At 43.6% G+C, this 26,253-nt stretch overlaps 1 protein-coding gene across 1 annotated transcript; it reads left to right on the top strand.

Annotated features, from left to right (window-relative positions):
• The first annotated feature begins 24,212 nt into the window (after positions 1–24,212).
• On the top strand, positions 24,213–25,876 carry LOC119321196 (oxygen-dependent coproporphyrinogen-III oxidase, chloroplastic-like). The gene is made up of 3 exons (XM_037594988.1): positions 24,213–24,647; positions 25,634–25,760; positions 25,872–25,876. Exons 1-3 carry the CDS (start codon positions 24,213–24,215, stop codon positions 25,874–25,876), a joined length of 567 nt encoding a protein of 188 aa, XP_037450885.1.
• The last annotated feature ends 377 nt before the right edge of the window (positions 25,877–26,253 follow it).

The following is a 26,253-nucleotide window of genomic DNA, read 5'->3' as shown; positions in this document are numbered from 1 at the left end:
CCCCTTCCTAGGCCTCGCCATCGTCCACCGATGTGGTGCTCTCGACGCAGTGTGGTCAATGTGGTCAACGACCGAATTCCATTGGAAGAGTACTGTACGTGGAGAGGCTGACAGCTAGGTCCACGGCAGCCACAAGGAAGTGCCTCCTTATTACGCAAAAAATAATTATTCCTCCACCTGACAGCGGGGACCCACCTGACGGGCCACCAGTATTTTGCGAAAAAACATTTCCCCCTGACTGCTGGGACCCACCGGACGGGCCACCATACTTCGTGAAAAAAACATTCCCCCCGCTGTCAGCTCGGACCCACCGGAAGTGCCTCCTTATTACGCACAAAAAAATGAATACTCCCCCGGCTAGCTGGGACCCACCTTGACGGGGGGCTAACTTGTGGGCCTACTAAGTTGACGGGGACAAAGGGCTTTGTCAAACTAGTCAATATGAACGATTCTAGCTCCAGTGACCGTATGATGTCCATCCAACGACCGTAGTGCTTCTTCAACCTCTGGTCTTCTTGCTCTAGCCGCCCAAAGCAGCGCCGGTCATGCCGCATGCTCCTGCCTCCCATGGCCGGCTGTGCTGCCGTGGAGGCCTCACCGCCCCCTACTATTCCCACCGCTGGCCAGGCCCTGCGGCGACGGCAGCCTCACACCATAGCCGAACCAGTGAACCCTCATACTCCTCTCCACGCGAGCTTCCACTGCCGCGTCTTCCCCGGCTCCGCGTCGCCTCCTTCCTAGGCCTCGCCGTCGTCCACCGCCGTGGTGCTCTCTGCGCGGCGTGGTCAACGTGGTCAAGGAACGACTTCCATCGGAAGAGTACTGTACTTGGAGAGGCTGATAGCTAGGTCCACGGCCACAACCCAGTTTTTTTGTGATTTGCCAAGTAAGTCGCTTTTTCAGGCCTGTTGGGCTGCAAATCTTTCAAGACGAGGAGAGCTTTCATTTGGCTGGCCGAGAAAATGGCCCATCAGTAATGAGAAATGGGTTGTACATTTTTAAAACACATCAAACCGGTAATTAGTTTCAAATAACATTTTTTCTTTTCAAGATTTTCAATTAAATTAATTTTTATGCATGGAGAATTTGTTGGATTCTATATTGATATAGATTTATTTTTAAAATCAGTTTGAATGTGAGTCGAAATTTCGGGATTAAAAATAGTTTAGACCGCACCAAAATATGCAAAATTTCATATAATTTTTTAACCGTGTCCACAATATGGGATGTAATGCTAACAAAAAGAATATGGGCTAAAAAACCTTAAGAATTAGCAAATGGGCTGTAAATTATTAGAAATAATGGTAGATGGGCTGTATGCTGTTTTCCATAGATTTGAGGCTTCGGTAAAAAAAGGTTGACGCACAAGCAGTTACTGTTGGATGTCCATCCAACAGCCGTCGTGCTTCTTCAATCTCTGCTCTTCCTGCTCCAGCCGCTCAAACTAGCGCCAGCAGGACTGCCTGCTCCCTCCTCCCTGCAGCCGGCTGTGCTGCCGCGCAAGCCTCACCGCCCCACCGTACTCCCATCGCTGGCCTAGCCATCCCTCTACTCACCCACACCTGCTGTTATTTTTCGGCAACGGCAGACGAACCAGTAAACCCTCGTACAGTCGTACTCCCCTCCGCGTGGGAAACAACTGTCGAGTCGTCCCTGCCTCCGGGTCGTTCTCTTCCTAGGCCTCGCTGTCATCCACCGCCCTGGTGCTCTCGGCGAGGCCTAGTCAACGTGGTCAACGACCAACATGCATCTGAAGTGGACTGTATGTGGAGAGGCTGACAGCTGGGTCCACGGCCGCACGCAAGGAAATGCCTCCTTATTACGCGCAAAATAATGATTCCTCCACCTGACATCTGGGACCCACCGAAAGGGCCTCTATATTTCACGAAAAAAACATTACGGCCGCTGACAGCTTGGACCCACCAGCTATATTTTTTCACGCAAGGAAGTTCCTCCTTATTACGCAAAAAAATGAATACTTCCCCTGCTAGCTAGGACCCAGTATAGTGGCAGGCTGACTTGTGGGCCTACTAAGTTGACGGGGACGGAGGGCTTTGTCAACTTAGTCAATACTCCAGTGACCGTATGATGTCCATCCAACGGCCGTAGTGCTTCTTCAACCTCTGGTCTTCGTTCTCCAGCCGCCCAAAGCAGCGCCGGTCATGCCGCATGCTCCTGCCTCCCGTGGCCGGCTGTGATACCGCGGAGGCCTCACCGCCCCCTACTACTCCCACCGCTAGCCAGGCCATCCCTCTACTCACCCACACCCCCTGTTATTCTTCGGCGACGGCAGCCTCACACCGCAGCCAAACCAGTGAACCCTCGTACCCCTCTTCGTGTGCGCATCCACTTCTACGTCTTCCCGGCTCCGAGTCGTCCCCTTCCTAGGCCTCGCCGTCATCCACCATCGTGGTGCTCTCAGCGCGGCTTGGTCAACGTGGTCAAGGAACGACTTCCATCGAAAGAGTACTATGCTTTTAGAGGCTGACAGCTGGGTCCCCGGAGGCCGCAAGGAAGTGCCTCCTTATTACGCGCAAAATAATTATTCCTCCACCTGAGAGCTGGGACCCACCGGACGGGCCACCATATTTCGTGAAAAAAACGTTTCCACCCTAACTGCCGGAACCCGCCAGCTACACCTTCGCATGCAAGGAACTGCGTCCGGGCAAAAAAAACGATTCGCCCCCTGAGTGCTGGGACCCACCAGCTACATCTTCGCACGCAAGGAAGTGCGTCCGGGCAAAAAAATGATTCGCCCCAGACTGCTGGGACCCACCAGCTACATCTTCGCACGCAAGGAAGTGCCTGACAGTCGGGACCCACCAAGTCGAAGCATACGTAGCGTTGTCATTCTGGTCGCGAATGTGTAACTACATATATACTGGTCGATGTAGAGGGGCGCACGTGTCGTAGTAGAGGCGCGTACGTGGCGTAGTAGAAGCGCGCACGTAGCATGTACACGTATGTATAGTGGCCAGGGTGCAAGAAAGAAAATACGACCACGTACGTACATACGGGCAGGGTCTCGAACGCCTACTCGTGCATACGTACGGCCAGGGCTCGTGTACATGGCTCGGTCGGAATGGAGAAACAGCATCGTCGTCGTGTTCATGGGGAGGCCACGGAATGCGTCGTGTTCATGGGGAGGCAAAGGAATGTGTCGTGTTCATCGGGAGGCAACAGAACGCATGGGAGCCAACCGGCTGGGTCGGAACGGAATGCCTGGTCGTGTTCATTGGGAGGGCTTGGACGGAACAGGCGATGGAAACGAGGCATGGCGTACCGCAGAACGGAAGAAATGGACCTCCTACGTTCGGAACGGGGTCCTGTTGATTGGGAGGGGTGTGGCGTACTGCAAACGGAGGAAATAGACCTCCCACGGTCGAAACGGGGGTCCTGTTGATCGGGAGGGGTGTGGCGTACCGCAAAATGGAGGAAACGGACCTCCTACGGTCAAAACGGGTGTCCTGTTGATCGGGAGGGGTGTGGCGTACCGCAAAACGGACAAAACGGACTTGTGTTGGAGCGCTACGGTCGAAACGGGGGTCCTGTTCATCGGGAGGGTTGTGGAGTACCGCAAAACGGGACTCCACAGGATACTGTTCATCTCCACCGTCGACCTCCTCCAGCCTCCACGGGCTTCCGTCGACCTCCTCTAGCCTCCATGGGCTCCTGTTCATCTAGCGTCCACCATGCACTACTCCATCGTCTACTGTTCAAACACCCCTCCACGGGCACCCCTCCACCGTCTACTGTTCATCCATCCCTCCACACCATGGGGTCCTGTTCAACCACCCCTCCACGGGCACCCCTCCACCGTCTATTGTTCATCCAGCCCTCCACACCACGGGGTCCTGTTCATCCAGAGGCAACGCCACCGCTCACTGTTCATCCAAACCCCCCGCAACACTCACTGTTCATCTAATCGATCGGCTTCAGTTAGCAGTAGTAGCGACGGAATCGCTCGACCGGGTTCAGTTAACAACCATCGATCAATCGCTCTGGTTTAGTAAAGCGTAGCCTGCAGTGCAATTGCTCGGGTTCAGTTAGATCCCAATGCCCCGCTCGGGTTCAGTTAGAGCCAACGCCTCGCACACACGTGCGTATGTGTACGAGAGAAACGCGCATCGCTCGGCCCCCGACCTCCCATCGTAACCGGGAACTCCCAGAAATTTTCCTCCCCCTTGCTTCTACCACGTTTTTTTCCGTCATGGACGGCCCAAAGAATGTCATGCAACTGCGTCTCCGGCCCGCCCAGGACGAAAAGCCCATTTTCTGTCATCATTTTTTGTCATAGAAGTAGGAGCCCACCACATCTATGATGATACCGGGTTTTATCACAATTATCGTCATAGAAGTGTCATATGTATGACAGAAAAAAATTTCATTCGACCCAAAATGTCACGGATGTGTCTTTTTTTGTAGTGCTATCCGGCACCACTGAGTTCATTTGACATAGCCACTGCCAGAAACCCTAATCAGTTCAGTCTAACCGATGGGATCTCGGTCTCACCAAGATGGGCTTGCAAACTCTCTGTTGCCTGTTGCAATTATTTCGGTCCCACCGATATATGCAATCGGTCCCACCGAGTTTGCTTGACCAACTCTGTTTGCTCATTACCAAAATTGGTCTCACCAAGTTTATTTAATCTGTCAAACTGAGTTTAGGTTTTACCCTAACCCTAGCACATCGGTCCCACTGAGTTGACATGTCGGTCCCACCGAAAAACCTAACGTTCACATTTTGAACTTAATCGGTCTGACCGAGTTTCACTATTCGGTCCCATCGAGTTTGGTAAATTGTGTGTAAGGTTAGATTTTGTGTGGAGGATATATATACCCCTCCACCCTTCCTCCATTCATGGAGAGAGCCATCAGAATGTGCCTACACTTCCAGCATTCATTTTCTGAGAGAGAACCACTTACTCATGTGTTGAGACCAAGATATTCCAATCCAACCACAAGAATCTTGATCTCTAGCCTTCTCCAAGTTGCTTTCCACTCAAATCATCTTTCCACCAAATCCAAATATGTGAAAGAGAGTTGAGTGTTGGGGAGACTATCATTTGAAGAACAAGAGCAAGGAGTTCATCATCAACACACCATCTATTACCTTTTGGAGAGTGGTGTCTCCAAGATTGGTTAGGTGTTACTTGGGAGCCCACGTCAAGATTGTGGAGTTGAACCAAGGAGTTTGTACGCGCAAGGAGATCGCCTACTTCTTGAAGATCTACCCTAGTGAGGCAAGTACTTCGTGGGTGATGGCCATGGTGGGATAGACAAGGTTGCTTCTTTGTGGAGCCCTTTGTGGGTGTGGCCCTCCATGGACTCGCACAACCGTTACCCTTCATGGGTTGAAGTCTCCATCAACATGGATGTACGATAGCACCACCTATCGGAACCACGGAAAAAAATCTGCATGTCTCCAATTGCGTTTACACACTCCAATCCCATCCCTTTACTTCCTTGCAACTTGCATGTTTTACTTTCTGCTGCTCATATACTCTTGCCATGCTTGCTTGAAATGTATTGTGAATGTTTAAACTTGTGCTAAAACTCCACCTTAACTTGAAGAACTTACAAACTGCTACTTTCCTTTGTTGAGGGTCTAATAACCCCCGCCCCCCTCTAGACACCTCTTATCGATCCTTTCACCATTGATCTCCTCTGGATCGCTGTCAAGTATTTGCCATCCTACATCGCCATCGAGCCCCTTTTGTCATTTCTGAAGGACACGTTCTGCCACGCTGGCTTGGGATCCACAGCTTCCAAGTCAGACCTCATTACTTAACGGCGACCACGAGGAGGGCACTATCGCCGGCTCTTCCAAGATAAAGATCCCATCTGCTCTTCGAAGGGGGAAGAGCCCATCTGCGACATGAGGGAGGGCACCCTACATCCGTGCTCTTCCAAGTGGAAGAAGCCCATCTACGACAACATGGAGCGCACCCAGGGTCAATGCTCTTCCCATGGGAATGATCCCATATGTGACAAGTGAGGAAACCCATGACTTGTTTTGCCGGGCCTCTTCACAGGGGGGGACCCATGATTTGTTTTTCGAGTCCCTTTTGTAGTGTAGTGAGAATATGTCCAGTTTTAATTGCTATAGTTGGTTGTTTGCAGTATGCCTTGTTTATTTCAGTTATTCACAATGTGATGCTCTATATGTGCAACTATTTACTGTGCAGTAGATTTTCATCAATACCAGTTTTAAACACACCGATAGGAATGCATATATTTGCTTGCTGTTAAGCCCATTATAGCTAGCTTATGCGTCTTTTAAAGTTTTTTGGTTGTTTGTAGTTAGCATATGTCCAGTTTCAAATGCTATATTTGGTTGTTCGTATTATGCCTTGTTTATTCCAGTTATTCACAATGTGATGTTCTATATGTGCAAGTATGAACTATGTAGTTCATTTTCATCAATACCAATTTCAAAAATACCACTATGAATCACTACATTTGGTTGTTGTTAAGCATGTTGTAGTTAACATGTGTTTCCATTTTAATTTAACAATAACCAGTTTGAATGACTATATTTGCTTGTTGTTAAATGTTAGGCCTGTTGCAGTTAACACACCTTTCTAGTTGTTTCGCTTAACTAGCATGCTTAAACCTATCTTTTGGAGATTATTTTGTCTGTCGTGGATATATTTGGTTGATGTTTAGCATGTTGTGCTTAACATGCCTCTCGATGTACTTACAGAGGACAATTTTGGGAATGACTCTTGTTTTCCATCGAGGTTACTTTCATCCCATGGCTTATATATACTCACTATTCAGGATATCGGTAGCTGGTACCATATAGGTCAGGGGCTGATAAGGGACTAATCAATGAATCGGACTTTTAACTGAATATATCTGTAACCCATTTATCATTAGGTTAACTAGGGCCATATGTAATATATCTGAGGCTACATAGCAAGATACACTGTACTGAATGTCTAAATATGCAATCCTGGGCTACATAGCAACAAGGAAGAGTGTTACCTTAATGTTCTGATCATGTCTACATATACGTAGAAGAGCAGGAGCAACAACAACAACAACAACAACAACAACAACAACAACAACAACAACAACAGTTAATCAACCAATAATTTGTAAAGATGCAATAAACTCCCTTTGGCCCATAATATAAGATGCTAATTCATACAATATGTGAGTATATTGGATGTTATAAGATATTATATAATGGGATAGAGGGAGAGTTGTACTACATCATTGTGCAATTGCTTTTTAGCATCTAATATTAACTTGGTGCTTCTAGGTACATATGTCATTGGTAAAGGTCCGCGCTTCGACCCTTTCTGTGTATGGGGCAATGAGATATTGATGAACCATCATCAAGTTAGGAAGCTGATAAAATTGTTAGTAAAATGGGTCAAAGGATGGCAATTAAACTATTTGTGTACACTTTATCCAAGACAACAACAAACTGCAGGATGGTAAGTAAGAACTCTGCAGCCTTATTTTTACTGTTGACAATGAGTTGTGTTAGATGACAATGTCTGAATATTTTTTCCTTTAGGTGGTTCTCAAAGTAGTTTACTCAAGATTACCTCTCAAACTACATGATTGGTGGGCATGCAAAGGTTTAAGTATTTCTACCAGAACACGATGATTATCTAGATGTGTTCATGAAGATTGTGAAGGATGGGCGGTTGGCCATCACAAGGGGTTGGACTAGAGTCGTTCGTGCCTTCTACATGGAGGAGGGCATAATCTGGGCATTCCGCTTCACCTTGTTCAGCAACCAGAATGTATTTCGCCCCTTTCTTTCATGTCTTTAATATTATAAGTATACAACTGTGGTTCATCATTCTTTATTTGGTGCTTATCTAATTCTTGAACATATGTACCTGTGAATCGAATAATGCATTGGTTGTTTGAACCTGGTGGATATGAATAAAGCTATAGCATACTTTCAAATTCAAATTGGTACAATTTGAAATAGTGGCAATTAAATTACGGTGAAATTATGCTATGTGGGTCGTTATGGCGCACACGGTTGGTAAAACACAAATGTCTGTGATATACACCATAATCCGACATAGTTCATAAAGAGAAAACGTGTGCGAGCATGCACACAATTGTCGTTTGCAAAGCACGTGTGATAGTTTGTGATAGTTGCCTTATCGTACACAATTTTCAATCATGCACTGTTTCTGATGTGGTACACATCGTAAATGTTGCACCATAGAATAGCATGTGCGATAGCTATCATGTACGACAATGTTATGACAGTCCGATGTTCTGTAATCCTATCTAACACTCGTACGGTGATTAGCTAATCTTCTTAATTAGTTATTGCATACGGTTCGGAACAGTGAATGTGTGTGATTGTCTTCTTATCATACACGTTCTACAATCGTGAAACATTTCTGATGGGCTGAGCATCATAAACGTAGCACCATGGAATACCGAATGCGATGGCAATGTGAGCAGAAATGAGTAGCAAGGATGGAGTGTTTGGGATATTCAAGATATCAGAAATAATTTACAGGGACAACTGTATGCATCATCGCTCCCTATCCCCGACGGTTTTTGGTTCGTGTGGGAAGGACCCCCCTATCACAAACACTCACTTGGTGACGGTTCAAAATGCCATCGCGGAAAGGGGTTAAAACCCGTTTGTATAGCACCTCGTTGTTCCCGTGGTATAAGGTAAAAGAAATAGCACTCACACTAGCATGCAAATCACATAAACCATGATAGCAATGATCTCCTATTTTAACCGAGACAACAGGCATGCCAACAACAGGCTCATTCCTATCTTTAGTATCGGGTTTGGCAATTCTAGCAGCTTCATCAATGAAATACATAACATGCCCATCAATATTATGGACTAAGATCTTTAACCATAGCAATACTAGGTTCTACTTTAATTTGTTCTGAGGGTCTAGGTACTTTAATGTTACTCTTGTTAATCATGGTTGAAATCTTAGCATGTTCCTTCATCCAAACAGGGAAATATGGTTTTTCAATATAAGCAGTAGGCACAACTGGATCAACATTGTAAATGATAGTTCCATCTTTAAGTGTAACTGACTCCTTAATCTTTTCTTTAATAGGGGGTGATGTTTAAACCACTTCTCTTTAGGGAGATCTACATGAGCAGCAAATGATTCACAGAAAGAGGTTACTATCTCAGAGTCAAGTCCGTATTTTGTGCTAAACTTGTGAAAAGCATTGGTATTCATAAAAGATTTAACACAATCAAACTCAAGCTTAATACCCGACTCTTTACCTTCATCGAGTTCCCAATCTTCAGATTTGCGTTTAATTCTTTCCAAAAGATCTCACCTGAATTCAATAGTCTTCTTGATAAAAGAACTAGCACAAGAAGTATCGAGCCTGGATTGATCATTACGAGAAAGCCGAGCATAAAAATTATGTATAATAATTTCTCTTGAGAGATCATGAATATAACATTGATTTAAGACTCCCCCAAGCTAGAGCGATACTTTCTCCTTCACTGTAGCACCCCGGCTCAGAGAAACGGGAACACCGTGTATTCCAGCCTAGAGATCAAGTCTGTCGGATTATGGGATCCGCAAACCCTTGAGAGGTTCGAACTCTAGGGTGCGTGTGGAGATCTCAACCTACCCAGCCTGCCTACTCGCGATCCTCCTAAGCCTAGCGCGACAAGCTCAAAGAGACAAAGAGACACAACAGTTTATCCTGGTTCGGGCCACCTTGCGGTGTAATACCCTACTCCAGCGTTTTGGTGGATTGCTCGAAGGGCTGAGGATGAACTAGTACAATGGATGAACTGGCCTCAAGAGGTGAGGTGTTCTTGAGCTGGTGTGGTGTGAGCTAGTTCGACTTGTCTTGTGTTCTATGGTGGTGGCTAGTCCTCTTCCCAAATGTTGGCGGGAAGGGATCCCACAATGGTCAGATTTGAAAGGGGACAAGTAGTACAGCTTATCCTGAAAAAAGTAGTCTTCTCCTTCGAAAAGCCTCTAGTTGTGATGGTGGGGTGGTCTCGTTGATGACCTCCGTCCTGGCGGTCTTGGTTCGTTGCCCCAGAATGGAAACCTTTGGCTGATTCCTCCAGGCTCCACACCTATGAATTGCCTCCTTTCACCAAAGAGGAAACCTGCGCTCTACGCCCACCTGGCCTTGGTCGTCATGGCTCACGTCAGCTGAGCCTCGTGAAGTAGAGAGAATTCTTTATTTGGCCCTTTCTTAAAATCTGGCTCCCTATTTGGCCCTAGAAATTTCATTTTTCCCTTTTTGACATCATAAATTCATTTTATTCCTTCTATGACACTTCTGTAACTTTTTGCTGTTAACACCGTCAAATGTGACTTGAAATGTCTTATTTACCCCTACTTTACCATGTCGGAAAAAACAGAAAAATCTAGTTGCAGTGCGAGGCATGGAGGGAGGCACGACAAATAATGATGGACGGTCGAGGCGGCGCTGTGCAGGCCCAAGTCACGGAGCCCGATGTCACACCTTGACCCCAAGACCCTCCAGTTGCTGCCCCTCTCGCTAGTGCAAAGGCCAAACAAACCTGGCCACCATGCATAATCTCCATGTAGCCATTTGAATGTCCCAAGTATTTCTAGAGTGTTGCCAGCACATGCATGTACATCCCATAAATATCAGGCCACATAGCTAGCTACTTCATGATTAATTTGTACTTCTACTTACTTTGTACTACTGCTGAGTCAGACCGACATGAGGCAGAGGAAAAACTCCACATCTATTCTTCTCTTCTCACAAGTACTTAGCTTGGGAGAATTTCCTCCACCCATGTACATCTTCCCATTATCCATGTACTGATCTTGTTTTAACTTGTAGCGTTACTAGTCATGCATGGCTCATGTATAAATGCACACATGCACGCACATTCAAGGCACTGACACATTGCCACATCGCCATTGCTTTTGACTTCCAGTTCATAATTTTGGTCACAAAATACATCAGGGGTAAAATGGACTTTTCATGTTGCATTTAACGGTGTTAGTTGCCAAAACTAATGGAAATGTCATAGAGGAAACAAAATGAAGTCTAAGTGTCAAAACAGGAAGAAATTTTTTACTAGGGCCAAAAAAGGAATCAAATTTTAAGGAAGGGCCAAATAGGGAATTCTCTCCATGCGGTAAACCTTGCATAGAACTCTCCGCCCCTCAAGAGCCAGCCTGAGGAGGCCGATCCCCTCGGGGGTCCTGGCGTCGTCCGCCTCGTGAGGCTTGGCCCCTCGCGAGGGTCTTGAGTTGTTGATGCTAAAGCTGGGCCGTACCAGGCAGTCGATGGAGCCACGTGGTGGGTCGCAGGCAGGCAGGGCTAGATACCCCCATATCCAGGACATCGACAGTATCCCTCGGGCCCAAGGCGCGCTTGGACTTGTCTTCTAAGTGAAGGCAAAGGGCAAGTGCGGAGCGCCGCGGGCCCTAACCGCCTGCGGCCTTCATGACGCGTGGCAATTGATGGGACGTGGGTGACTCCGCTTCACCATACTGCCTCGGCAACCGTTCGACTTGACGGGACGATGCGGCATGCAAATGGTCACGATGGTGCGAGGTTGTGGAGGCCGACGGTTGGCCTCCCTTGGCTATAAAGGTGAGGCAGGGACAGAGCCCCTCGCCCATCTCTCCTTCGTCTTGCTTCCGCCTGCTTCTCTCCTTTCCATCTTGCTCCCATGGCGTCAACGAGAAGGTTTTCAGCGGCCGAGAAGGCGAAGGCTTCCAAGGAGGGGCCGGCCGCTCCGCCTCCTAAGAGAGGTCGCGGTCGCTCCCGCAAGCATCCCGCGGTTCCCATGGCGGCTCCTAGGGGGCGCGGGGGCGCACCCCCCAGAGCCGGCACCCCTCTTGGTGCACACGATGGTGCCTCTTCTTGCGCCAGGGGCCACCTACTCCGAAGCAGCCCCCATGATGAAGGGAGGCGCGCCGTGATCGTGCACCCTCCTCGGTCGCGCTTCTCTTCGCTGGACGTGCTCCCTGAATACGTGGTGTGGTCGGAGAGCCCGACTGGCACCTCGCTTCGGCTTCCGCATTTCTGTCGGTGTTCTGGGAATGGGGGTCCCCAGGCTTGCCTGCCTGTGGCCCGCGGCGTGCCTCACGCAGCGGCCCAGTACGGCCCATCTTCATCAACCCAAGCTCAAGACCCTCACGAGGAGCCAAGCCTTGCGTAGCGGACAACGCAAGGCTTCCTCAGGGGCGGCCTCACCAGGCAGGCTCGCGAGGAGGCTGAGAGATCAAGAAAAGGAGTACCTCGCGATGTGCTCGTGACGCAAGCCATGGCGATCGAGACCAGGTGGGTTCCAGGCGGGCGCTAGCCTATGCAGTGTCCTTGTTGCCTCTTTGGTGCAATGGGGGCAAGCGCAGGCGCGGAGTACCGAGGCATCAAGCAAAGGTTACCATATCGGTGCAATAAGACCAAGACCAGAAGAGCGACAGGACGGAGGTCACCATGGAGCCCAAGATGGTGTCATCGCCAGTGCCTTTGGCAGATGAAGACCAACTTTAGTCAGGATAACTTGTACTAGCTGTCCCTCTTCAAAATGGTCGTTGTTGGCTCCCTTCGCGCTCAATATTTGGGAAGAGGACCAGGCCTCTATAAATAGAGCTAGCCACCACAGTAATAGGGATCGGATCCATCCCAAGTAGAACACCGCACCGGCTCAAGAACACCCCTCGCGAGGCTGTTCTTCCTCTACACTATTTATCATCAGCCCAGAGGCAATCCACCACCACACACTAGAGTAGGGTATTACACCACAATGGTGGCCCGAACTAGTATAAACCTTGTGTCCCTCGTTTGGTTCATCGTGTAGCTTAGATTCGTGATGAGGCTTTGGGGCGTGGATCCGTAGGAAGAAGATCTTCGTGCGCACCCCAGAGTTCGAACCTTAAGGGTTTTGCTGGAACCCGATATCCGACATTTGGCACGCTAGGTAGGGTGCGCCAAAATCCTCTTTTCGCGGTTCCGCGTTCCATCGTTTCATCGCATCCATGGCGGACGCTCGCCGAGCTCGCGCCGTGTATCGGGCTGCTCTCGCCGCCCGCGTCACCCACATAGCCCCCGTCGGCGGGCCTCCTTGTCGTTCTCCCTCGCCTGCCACCAACGCCGCCACCGGCCCAGCGGGGAACGAGCAGCAAGCATCGTCGCTGCATCCCTTGGTGCGGCAGGAAGGCTGCACCGCCACTCCATCGCTAACTCCAGCTGGCTCGTCGTCTCAAGCTCGTCGCGCTCCCACGGACGCACAGGCCGCGTTGCTCCTGGCACGTGAGCTCCTGCACTACCGCCCCGTCGACGACCTCTACGAGGAATGGCTCGCTCGCATCATCAAGCTCGTTAGCGCCCACTACAAGAAATATGTCAACTAGTGACCTTGGAAGAATTGGTCATAGATCTATGACCATTTGAGACCAATTTGTCAAAAGCTGTTCGGGGGGCTCCAAACCCTAAACCATTGCGACATTTTGGTCAGAAAGGACGTAATGTCCTTACACAAAATGGTCATAAAGAAAATAGTGCTGGTCCGCAGCCTTACTTCTACTTGTTAACGACCAATATAGATGGTCATAGCCTTGTAGATTGTGGTGGGTTGTGATGACTAGGCGCCATCTCATCAGTTTTGCCTATGTGTGATGTCCATGTGTCAATTTTTGCCCTAGGTTGTGAAGCAACCTATATTTCTATTATTCTGAAAATTCCCAAAAAAAATCTCATAAATTGTTTGGATAATATCTTCATCAAATATGTCAAAAACCTTCCTTGCCTAGTTCAAAAATAACTCAACAATATTCATTTTCCTATTCTGTTCAGAGCAGCACTTTGTGAAGGAAGTACCATTTTGGCATGTCCAAATGGTATCCATTTTCTACAGTGCTTTCCTATACCCAAATAACCATCATCCACCAAATGCCAGCTCATTCCATTCATTATTTTGAGCCCAGCTTCAATATTCGTATTAATGTCCAGTGTGGTACTTTGCAAAGCAAGTACCACCTAGGCTCCTCCTTTTGAGCTGAAAATTTGTGAAGACGGTCTTCTTAGTAACTGATCATCCTCAGCCAAAACTCACACCCATTAGCCATGTGCATTTCCCGTACCGCTAATCAAACACTTGGCTGCTTATTCATGTTTGAGTGTCGATCGGTCTCCTCTTGAGAATCTTATGTATTTTATTCCTAGATCCTACCTAGGGAGTGCCCAACACACTATACATGCCTAGGCCGCCCAGAACACATGGCAACGCCACGGTCATGCGGTGACCACACGGCGGGCATGCGAGTTTACGCGCTCTAGAGTTGGGGCCCTCGCCCACCGTCCAAACCTCGACGTATCGCCACCAAACCATGTATTTATGATTAAATAGGTACTTATGTAACTAGAGATAATTTTTGGAAAAATAAATGGCGAACTATGAGGCAGTTGCAGTTCAAATTTGACCCGCTTCCTACTGAATCGGCGGGAATTTGCCTTTTTCACCAGAGGTGGATCAAAACTTTTGACACCCAACCATTTTGTCAATTGTGCATTAAATATGGCCTAGTATTTAATAAAATTGGTTTGGTCCAATTTTCCAACAAATATATGGTAGGTCCTTCACAAAAAAACTCATTTCAGGCACTTAGAAAATGGAAAATGAATTTTCAGTGCAAAGAAAATGAAAACTTCCTTAGCTAACATTGTTTGCCATTCCAAGATGCACCCTTGTGCACAATATGATATTATTTGAACAAACTATGCCATGAATGTGGCCATAAGATTGATCATTTGGCTTGAAAGCCATGAATCTTCATGCATGATAGCTCATTTCTGAGAACACTTTTTTAAAATAATTACCGTATCACAAGTTTATTATTTTTCCTGGAAACTTGGTCACATATATTGGCACAATAAGAAGGTTTTCCAATTTTTTGATTTTTTTGAATTTTTTATGCCAGTTTCAAAATGCGGTCAAAACGGCGGGCTTGACCGTTCCTAGCTATTGGTTGAATCTTGGAAATTTTTTGGTGTTTCTCTGATTAAATAGATACTTATGTACCTAGAAATGATTTTTGGAAAAAATAAAGAGCAAACTATGAGGCAGCTGCAGTTCAAATTTGACCCGCTTCCAACTGAATCGGCGAGAATTTGTCTTTTTCACCAGAGGTGTATCAAAACTTTTTACACACAACCATTTTGTCAATTGTCCATTAAATATGTCCTAGTATTTTATAAAATTGATTAGGTACAAATTTGCAAGAATTATTTGGTAGGTCCTTCACAAAAAAACCTCATTTAGGGTACTCGAAAAATGGAAAATGGCTCTTTTGTGCAATGAAAGTGAAAGCTCCCTTAGGTAACATTTTTTGGAATTCCAAGATGCACCCTTGTGCACAATATGAGATCATTTGAACAAACTATGCCATGAATGCCGCCATAAGATTGATCATTTGGCTTGAAAGCCATGAATCTTCACTCATGACAGCTCATTTGTGAGAACACTTTTCTAAAATAATTTCCGTATTACAAGTTTATTATTTTTTTTGGAAACTTGGTCACATATAATGACAAAATGCGAAGGTTTCCCAATTTTTCGATTTTTTTTTAATTTTTTATGCCCGTTTCAAAATGCGGTCAAAACGGCGGGAATGACCGTTCCTAGCTAGTGGTAGAATCTTGGAATTTTTTTGGTGTTCCTCTGATTAAATAGATACTTATGTACCTATAAATTATTTTTGGAAAAAATAAAGAGCAAACTACGAGGCAGCTACAGTTCAAATTTGACCCGCCCCAACTGAATCGGCGGGAATTTGTCTTTTTCACCAGAGGTGGATAAAAACTTTTTACGCCCAACCATTTGGTCAATTTTGCATTAAATATGGCCTAGTATATTAGAAAAATGATTTGGTCCAATTTTGCAACAATTATTTGGGAGGTCCTTCACTAAAAAACCTCCTTTTGGGCACTCAAAAAATGGAAAATGGTTCTTTCATCCAAAGAAAAAGAAAACTTCCTAGGCAACATTGTTTGCCATTCCAATATGCACCCTTGTGCACAATATGGGATCATTTGAACAAACTATGCCATGAATGTGGCCATAAGATTGATCATTCGGCTTGAAAGCCATTGATCTCCACACGTGATAGGTCGTTTCTGAGAACACTTTTTTAAAATAATTGCCGTATTACAAGTTTATTATTTTTCCTGGGAACTTGGCCACATATGATGACACAATGCGAAGGTTTCCCAATTGTTTAATTTTTTTTGAATTTTTGATGCCCATTTCAAAATGCGGTCAAAACTGCGGGCTTGACCGTTCCTAGCTAGTGGTTGAATCTTGGAATTTTTTTGGTGTTTCTCTGATTAAGTATATACTTATATACCTAGAAATGATTTTTGGAAAAACTAAATAGCAAACTATGAGGCAGCTACATTTTAAATTTGACCCGCCTCCAACTGAATCGGCGGAGATTTGTCTTTTTCACGAGAGGTGGATCAAAATTTTTACACCCAAACATTTGGTCAATTGTGCATTAAATATGGCCTAGTATTTTATAAAAATGATTTGGTCCAATTTTGCAACAATTATTTGGAAGGTCCTTCAGAAAAAAACCTCCTTTCGGGCACTCGAAAAATGGAAAATGATTTTTTCATCCAAAGAAAAGGAAGACTTCCTTAGGCAACATTGTTTGCCATTCCAATATGCACACTTGTGCACAATATGAGATCATTTGAACAAACTATGCCATGAGTGTGGCCATAAGATTGATCATTTGGCTTGAAAGCCATTGATCTCCACACGTGATAGCTCGTTTTTGACAACACTTTTTTATAATAATTGCCGTATTACAAGTTTTTTATTTTTCCTGGGAACTTGGCCACATATGATGATACAATGCGAAGGTTTCCCAATTTTTTGATTTTTTTTGAATTTTTTATGCCCGTTTCAAAATGAGGTCAAAACGGCGGGAATGATCGTTCCTAGCTTGTGGTTGAATCTTGGAATTTTATTAGTGTTTCTCTAATTAAATAGATACTTATGTACCTAGAAATAATTTTTGGAAAAAATAAATAGCAAACCATGAGGCAGCTACAGTTCAAATTTGACCCGTTTCCAACTAAATCGACGGCAATTTGTCTTTTTCACCAGAGGTGGATCAAAACTTTTTTCACCCAACCATTTTGTCAATTGTGCATTATATATGGCCTAGTATTTTATAAAATTGATCGGTCCATTTTTGCAACAATTATTTGGTAGTTCCTTCACAAAAAAACCTCCTTTTGGGCACTCGGAAAATGAAAAATGAATTTTCCGTGCAAAGAAAATGAAAACTTCCTTAGGCAACATTGTTTGGAATTCCAAGATGTACCCTTGTGCACAATATGAGATCATTTGAACAAACTATGCCATGAATGCCGCCATAAGATTGATCATTTGGCTTGAAAGCCATGAATCTTCACTCATGACAGCTCATTTGTGAGAACACTTTTCTAAAATAATTTCCGTATTACAAGTTTATTATTTTTTCTGGAAACTTGGTCACATATAATGACAAAATGCGAAGGTTTCCCAATTTTTCGATTTTTTCTGAATTTTTTATGCCCGTTTCAAAATGCGGTCAAAATGGCGGGAATGACCGTTCCTAGCTAGTGGTTGAATCTTGGAATTTTTTTGGTGTTTCTCTGATAAAATAGATACTTATGTACCTATAAATTATTTTTGGAAAAAATAAAGAGCAAACTACGAGGCAGCTACAGTTCAAATTTGACCCGCTCCCAACTGAATCGGCGGGAATTTGTCTTTTTCACCAGAGGTGGATAAAAACTTTTTACGCCCAACCATTTGGTCAATTTTGCATTAAATATGGCCTAGTATATTAGAAAAATGATTTGGTCCAATTTTGCAACAATTATTTGGGAGGTCCTTCACTAAAAAACCTCCTTTTGGGCACTCAAAAAATGGAAAATGGTTCTTTCATCCAAAGAAAAAGAAAACTTCCTAGGCAACATTGTTTGCCATTCCAATATGCACCCTTGTGCACAATATGGGATCATTTGAACAAACTATGCCATGAATGTGGCCATAAGATTGATCATTCGGCTTGAAAGCCATTGATCTCCACACGTGATAGGTCGTTTCTGAGAACACTTTTTTAAAATAATTGCCATATTACAAGTTTATTATTTTTCCTGGGAACTTGGCCACATATGATGACACAATGCGAAGGTTTCCCAATTGTTTAATTTTTTTTTGAATTTTTGATGCCCATTTCAAAATGCGGTCAAAACTGCGGGCTTGACCGTTCCTAGCTAGTGGTTGAATCTTGGAATTTTTTTGGTGTTTCTCTGATTAAATATATACTTATATACCTAGAAATGATTTTTGGAAAAACTAAATAGCAAACTATGAGGCAGCTACATTTTAAATTTGACCCGCCTCCAGCTGAATCGGCGGAGATTTGTCTTTTTCACGAGAGGTGGATCAAAATTTTTACACCCAAACATTTGGTCAATTGTGCATTAAATATGGCCTAGTATTTTATAATAATGATTTGGTCCAATTTTGCAACAATTATTTGGAAGGTCCTTCACAAAAAAACCTCCTTTCGGGCACTCGAAAAATGGAAAATGATTTTTTCGTCCAAAGAAAAGGAAGACTTCCTTAGGCAACATTGTTTGCCATCCAATATGCACCCTTGTGCACAATTTGAGATCATTTGAACAAACTATGCCATGAGTGTGGCCATAAGATTGATCATTTGGCTTGAAAGCCATTGATCTCCACACGTGATAGCTCGTTTTTGACAACACTTTTTTATAATAATTGCCATATTACAAGTTTTTTATTTTTCCTGGGAACTTGGCCACATATGATGACACAATGCGAAGGTTTCCCAATTTTTTGATTTTTTTTGAATTTTTTATGCCCGTTTCAAAATGAGGTCAAAACGGCGGGAATGACCGTTCCTAGCTTGTGGTTGAATCTTGGAATTTTATTAGTGTTTCTCTAATTAAATAGATACTTATGTACCTAGAAATAATTTTTGGAAAAAATAAATAGCAAACCATGAGGCAGCTACAGTTCAAATTTGACCCGTTTCCAACTAAATCGACGGCAATTTGTCTTTTTCACCAGAGGTGGATCAAAACTTTTTTCACCCAACCATTTTGTCAATTGTGCATTATATATGGCCTAGTATTTTATAAAATTGATTCGGTCCATTTTTGCAACAATTATTTGGTAGTTCCTTCACAAAAAAACCTCCTTTTGGGCACTCGGAAAATGAAAAATGAATTTTCCGTGCAAAGAAAATGAAAACTTCCTTAGGCAACATTGTTTGGAATTCCAAGATGTACCCTTGTGCACAATATGAGATCATTTGAACAAACTATGCCATGAATGCCGCCATAAGATTGATCATTTGGCTTGAAAGCCATGAATCTTCACTCATGACAGCTCATTTGTGAGAACACTTTTCTAAAATAATTTCCGTATTACAAGTTTATTATTTTTTCTGGAAACTTGGTCACATATAATGACAAAATGCGAAGGTTTCCCAATTTTTCGATTTTTTCTGAATTTTTTATGCCCGTTTCAAAATGCGGTCAAAACGGCGGGAATGACCGTTCCTAGCTAGTGGTTGAATCTTGGAATTTTTTTGGTGTTTCTCTGATTAAATAGATACTTATGTACCTATAAATTATTTTTGGAAAAAATAAAGAGCAAACTACGAGGCAGCTACAGTTCAAATTTGACCCGCTCCCAACTGAATCGGCGGGAATTTGTCTTTTTCACCAGAGGTGGATAAAAACTTTTTACGCCCAACCATTTGGTCAATTTTGCATTAAATATGGCCTAGTATATTAGAAAAATGATTTGGTCCAATTTTGCAACAATTATTTGGGAGGTCCTTCACTAAAAAACCTCCTTTTGGGCACTCAAAAAATGGAAAATGGTTCTTTCATCCAAAGAAAAAGAAAACTTCCTAGGCAACATTGTTTGCCATTCCAATATGCACCCTTGTGCACAATATGGGATCATTTGAACAAACTATGCCATGAATGTGGCCATAAGATTGATCATTCGGCTTGAAAGCCATTGATCTCCACACGTGATAGGTCGTTTCTGAGAACACTTTTTTAAAATAATTGCCATATTACAACTTTATTATTTTTCCTGGGAACTTGGCCATATATGATGACACAATGCGAAGGTTTCCCAATTGTTTAATTTTTTTTTTGAATTTTTGATGCCCATTTCAAAATGCGGTCAAAACTGCGGGCTTGACCGTTCCTAGCTAGTGGTTGAATCTTGGAATTTTTTTGGTGTTTCTCTGATTAAATATATACTTATATACCTAGAAATGATTTTTGGAAAAACTAAATAGCAAACTATGAGGCAGCTACATTTTAAATTTGACCCGCCTCCAGCTGAATCGGCGGAGATTTGTCTTTTTCACGAGAGGTGGATCAAAATTTTTACACCCAAACATTTGGTCAATTGTGCATTAAATATGGCCTAGTATTTTATAAAAATGATTTGGTCCAATTTTGCAACAATTATTTGGAAGGTCCTTCACAAAAAAACCTCCTTTCGGGCACTCGAAAAATGGAAAATGATTTTTTCGTCCAAAGAAAAGGAAGACTTCCTTAGGCAACATTGTTTGCCATTCCAATATTCACCCTTGTGCACAATATGAGATCATTTGAACAAACTATGCCATGAGTGTGGCCATAAGATTGATCATTTGGCTTGAAAGCCATTGATCTCCACACGTGATAGCTCGTTTTTGACAACACTTTTTTATAATAATTGCCGTATTACAAGTTTTTTATTTTTCCTGGGAACTTGGCCACATATGATGACACAATGCGAAGGTTTCCCAATTTTTTGATTTTTTTTGAATTTTTTATGCCCGTTTCAAAATGAGGTCAAAACGGCAGGAATGACCGTTCCTAGCTTGTGGTTGAATCTTGGAATTTTATTAGTGTTTCTCTAATTAAATAGATACTTATGTACCTAGAAATAATTTTTGGAAAAAATAAATAGCAAACCATGAGGCAGCTACAGTTCAAATTTGACCCGTTTCCAACTAAATCGACGGCAATTTGTCTTTTTCACCAGAGGTGGATCAAAACTTTTTTCACCCAACCATTTTGTCAATTGTGCATTATATATGGCCTAGTATTTTATAAAATTGATTCGGTCCATTTTTGCAACAATTATTTGGTAGTTCCTTCACAAAAAAACCTCCTTTTGGGCACTCGGAAAATGAAAAATGAATTTTCCGTGCAAAGAAAATGAAAACTTCCTTAGGCAACATTGTTTGGAATTCCAAGATGTACCCTTGTGCACAATATGAGATCATTTGAACAAACTATGCCATGAATGCCGCCATAAGATTGATCATTTGGCTTGAAAGCCATGAATCTTCACTCATGACAGCTCATTTGTGAGAACACTTTTCTAAAATAATTTCCGTATTACAAGTTTATTATTTTTTCTGGAAACTTGGTCACATATAATGACAAAATGCGAAGGTTTCCCAATTTTTCGATTTCTTTCTGAATTTTTTATGCCCGTTTCAAAATGCGGTCAAAACGGCGGGAATGACCGTTCCTAGCTAGTGGTTGAATCTTGGAATTTTTTTGGTGTTTCTCTGATTAAATAGATACTTATGTACCTATAAATTATTTTTGGAAAAAATAAAGAGCAAACTACGAGGCAGCTACAGTTCAAATTTGACCCGCTCCCAACTGAATCGGCGGGAATTTGTCTTTTTCACCAGAGGTGGATAAAAACTTTTTACGCCCAACCATTTGGTTAATTTTGCATTAAATATGGCCTAGTATATTAGAAAAATGATTTGGTCCAATTTTGCAACAATTATTTGGGAGGTCCTTCACTAAAAAACCTCCTTTTGGGCACTCAAAAAATGGAAAATGGTTCTTTCATCCAAAGAAAAAGAAAACTTCCTAGGCAACATTGTTTGCCATTCCAATATGCACCCTTGTGCACAATATGGGATCATTTGAACAAACTATGCCATGAATGTGGCCATAAGATTGATCATTCGGCTTGAAAGCCATTGATCTCCACACGTGATAGGTCGTTTCTGAGAACACTTTTTTAAAATAATTGCCGTATTACAAGTTTATTATTTTTCCTGGGAACTTGGCCACATATGATGACACAATGCGAAGGTTTCCCAATTGTTTAATTTTTTTTGAATTTTTGATGCCCATTTCAAAATGCGGTCAAAACTGCGGGCTTGACCGTTCCTAGCTAGTGGTTGAATCTTGGAATTTTTTTGGTGTTTCTCTGATTAAATATATACTTATATACCTAGAAATGATTTTTGGAAAAACTAAATAGCAAACTATGAGGCAGCTACATTTTAAATTTGACCCGCCTCCAACTGAATCGGCGGAGATTTGTCTTTTTCACGAGAGGTGGATCAAAATTTTTACACCCAAACATTTGGTCAATTGTGCATTAAATATGGCCTAGTATTTTATAAAAATGATTTGGTCCAATTTTGCAACAATTATTTGGAAGGTCCTTCACAAAAAAACCTCCTTTCGGGCACTCGAAAAATGGAAAATGATTTTTTTCGTCCAAAGAAAAGGAAGACTTCCTTAGGCAACATTGTTTGCCATTCCAATATGCACCCTTGTGCACAATATGAGATCATTTGAACAAACTATGCCATGAGTGTGGCCATAAGATTGATCATTTGGCTTGAAAGCCATTGATCTCCACACGTGATAGCTCGTTTTTGACAACACTTTTTTATAATAATTGCCGTATTACAAGTTTTTTATTTTTCCTGGGAACTTGGCCACATATGATGACACAATGCGAAGGTTTCCCAATTTTTTGATTTTTTTTGAATTTTTTATGCCCATTTCAAAATGAGGTCAAAAAGGCGGGAATGACCGTTCCTAGCTTGTGGTTGAATCTTGGAATTTTATTAGTGTTTCTCTAATTAAATAGATACTTATGTACCTAGAAATGATTTTGGGAAAAAATAAAGAGCAAACTATGAGGCAGCTACAGTTTAAATTTGACCCGCTTCTAACTGAATCGCCGGAAATTCGTCTTTTTCATGAGGGGTGGATCAAAACTTTTTACACCCAAACATTTGGTCAATCGTGCATTAAATATGGCCTAGTATTTTATAAAAATGATTTGGTCCAATTTTGCAACAATTATGTGGAAGGTCCTTCACAAAAAACCTCCTTTTGGGCACTCGAAAAATGGAAAATGGTTTTTTCGTCCAAAGAAAATGAAAACTTCCTTAGGTAACATTGTTTGCCATTCCAATATGCACCCTTGTGCACAATATGAGATCATTTTTTCGAATTTAATGTGAAAAAGTGGAAAAAAAGAATGCTCAGGTAAATTCTTTTTTGAAAGATAAATTGTCTTTTTGATGAGAGGTGGATCGAAAGCATTTTACATGTTAAGATTTGGTCAACTATACATAAAATGATGTCTTATAGTTTTGAAAAATTTCATGGTGCCATTTTGAAACAATTATTTTGTAGATTCTTCACAAAAAAGAATTTTTTCACTCCAAAAATACAAAATGATATTTTTCCTGAAAACTCATTTCTCACAACACTTTTTAAAGATATTTGTCTTATTACAATTTTAAATTTGTTAGTTTTCCTAAAAAAACTAGGTCACATTTGCTGACACAATGAGAATGTTTTTCCTTTTTTGAATTTTTCATATCATAAAACTGTTTATATGATTCAACACCTTATTTTTAGTCGATTATGACCAATTTAGATGGTCATATCGTGTACTGGGTTCTGATTGGTCCATGAGCATGTCACGCGGATCGTGCCTCCAACACCGTCGGATGCTCCCGGATCCGACGACAGTCCTTTCTCCCTCACCCCCCTCTTTGTCTCAGAAAAAAAGAAAACTCCCTCACCCTCTCACCCCATGAAGCCCGGCTCAACCGCACGCAAACCCTAGCAGTCGTCTCCTACCTCCCTCTCCCGCTCCAGATCCAGATCTGCCACCCACCTCCATCTCCCCTCGCCGCCCAGCCCCGCACGCGAACCCTAGCATTCGTCTCCCAACCCCGCTCCAGATCCGCCACCCACCTCCCTCTCCCCTCGTCGCCTCGCCTCCCCTCGCTGCCGCTAGCCCCTCCCCTCCCATTCCCGTGTGCCCATCCCGTCGAAACCCAGCGCACGGGCATTGTGAAGGACCGGCGCGACCGGCGCACACCCACCCCCACCAAGCCATGGTGTCCTCTCTCCTCACCACCCCGTCCCAGACTCTGACCCCCACACCGGCCGCGGCGCGCGCCCACAGGCCCTCTTCGCCGGGGGCGGCCCAGGTGTCCTTCTCCTCTCCTCGCCTCCCTGCCCGTCGCGCATTGCACGTGCGCGCGTCGGTTCCGGTCGAGAAGGAGGTGATCTGCGCCGCGCTCGAGGAGGCCGACGGCAGCGGGAAGCAGTTCCTGGAGGACGTCTGGTCGCGCCCCGGGGGCGGCGGGGGCATCAGCCGGGTGCTCCTGGACGGGAACGTGTTCGAGAAGGCCGGGGTGAACGTCTCTGTCGTGTTCGGGGTCATGCCGCCAGATGCCTACCGCGCGACCAAGGGGCCCGCAAAGAATGGGGCGGCCGATGGGCACAAGAGTGGGCCGGTGCCCTTCTTTGCCGCTGGCATTAGCTCGGTAAGATGTTGTTTGTTTCCTTGTGCATTGACATGAAAAGTTGGATCTGCTTTGAATTAGTTGGATGTATCATGTAATATCCCTGTTTTGGACATTGCAACGCCTTGCATTTTTAGTGTCTGTACCCAGAATTGTGTTTAGTCTTATAGGTGATACATTGTAGATGTTTGTACCTTCTCTGACCTTTAGACACCAGGATGTGTGTAAATTATGGGCATACAATCGAAGCCTGTTCTTTGTAGATTGATAAAAAGAGTCTAGACTCTTTACATTTCGAATGCTATGAACTTATTTTATCTTCATTGTGTCCAACTGTCCATAGTACTCAATTATATATAGAGTTAATCTTGTGCTGCAGTCGAGTGAGCTGCAATTATAGTGCTGTTCAGTTTGCTTCTACTATTAAAAACATATGTTCGGAACAGTATTTGCTCCCCAGAGACGATACTTGTTGATGTCAAATGGATCTGATCATCACTATTTGCTCCCTAGGGCGACCAAGAGGTCCTTCCCCGAGCTATATGATTACACATGTCAGTTCTATTATGAAAATCTGAACTGTATTTCTCATAATATTGGGCTATTGGGAGCCTTACCTTTTTGTCCACAATACATTTAGCAGACATATCCACACTGAATGCTTATGAAATAGCTATGTGTCCTACACAATAAGTGCTTGTTCATTTGGTTTTCCCTAAACTTTGTTTGTATGCTTGAGAGCAAATTTAGTTGATTCTTTGATGGAGCACTAAGACTGTGCGTGGAACATTTTTTAAGATCTAAAACTGCTCATCATTCCTGTGATCATGTAGTTTAGTAGATCTCAATTGAACCATGACATCTGGTGCAATCCTTGGTGAAAAATCGTATGGCTAAATGATCACTAAACTAAGGAGGCTTAACCTGATAATAACTGGTGCATGTATATGTTTTGGTGCTCGTCAATTAGAGAATGTCTGTGATACCATGTCTGTATTATGTGCCAGTGTAGCTATACCGATGCTTTGGTTTTCATCCGTGCAGCAGAGGACAAGGGCGTCATGGCCAACCAATGCGCATGGTGCTCGCAAGCGACGAACGGAGGATGTTTGACATCGGCACGAAGGAGGACAGGCATGGACGGAGTAGGACAGATCACCTCTCTTCTTCCAGGTTCTTCTCCTTATCTTCACTTAATGTATATGCATGTGCTGCAGCTCACCCATGGTCTTGTTTGTCTTGCAGGTTAGTGATCAGCTTCAGGAGGAGCTCAAGCACGACCACCAAGAGGCACCACCCCAGCAACAGGTAGCACATCCATCTCCACCTCCCTCTCCCTCTGCTCCTAATCCTTTTTATTAGAATATATTGAGTGCATTCTAAACCCCCTGATGTGACACAAGTATATGCACATGCTCTGGTGTAAGTGTTGCTTGTGTATGGTAAATAGGTTGAGCAAAATTCATGAAATCATTCTGGCAGTGAATACTGCAGTTCTAGTTGGCCCAATCTCAAATCATGAAACATACTATCTAGAAATTATTTCTCTATTGTCATTGCTTTCCTAATTGAATCTTCATTTCAGATTACATAAAACTTCTTCCACTGGACAATGGCAAGCAGCTTA

Source organism: Triticum dicoccoides, chromosome 6B (assembly GCF_002162155.2).
Source record: "Triticum dicoccoides isolate Atlit2015 ecotype Zavitan chromosome 6B, WEW_v2.0, whole genome shotgun sequence".
In the NCBI taxonomy this organism is placed as follows: Eukaryota; Viridiplantae; Streptophyta; class Magnoliopsida; order Poales; family Poaceae; genus Triticum; species Triticum dicoccoides.
This window is presented reverse-complemented; position numbering and strand designations above follow the sequence as displayed.

Coding starts and splice junctions, on each gene's coding strand:
- LOC119321196 (XM_037594988.1), top strand. CDS start 24,213: ATGGTGTCCTCTCTCCTCACCACCCCGTCCCAGACTCTGACCCCCACA. Junction 24,648..25,633: donor TTGCCGCTGGCATTAGCTCG/GTAAGATGTTGT, acceptor ATTATGTGCCAG/TGTAGCTATACCGATGCTTT.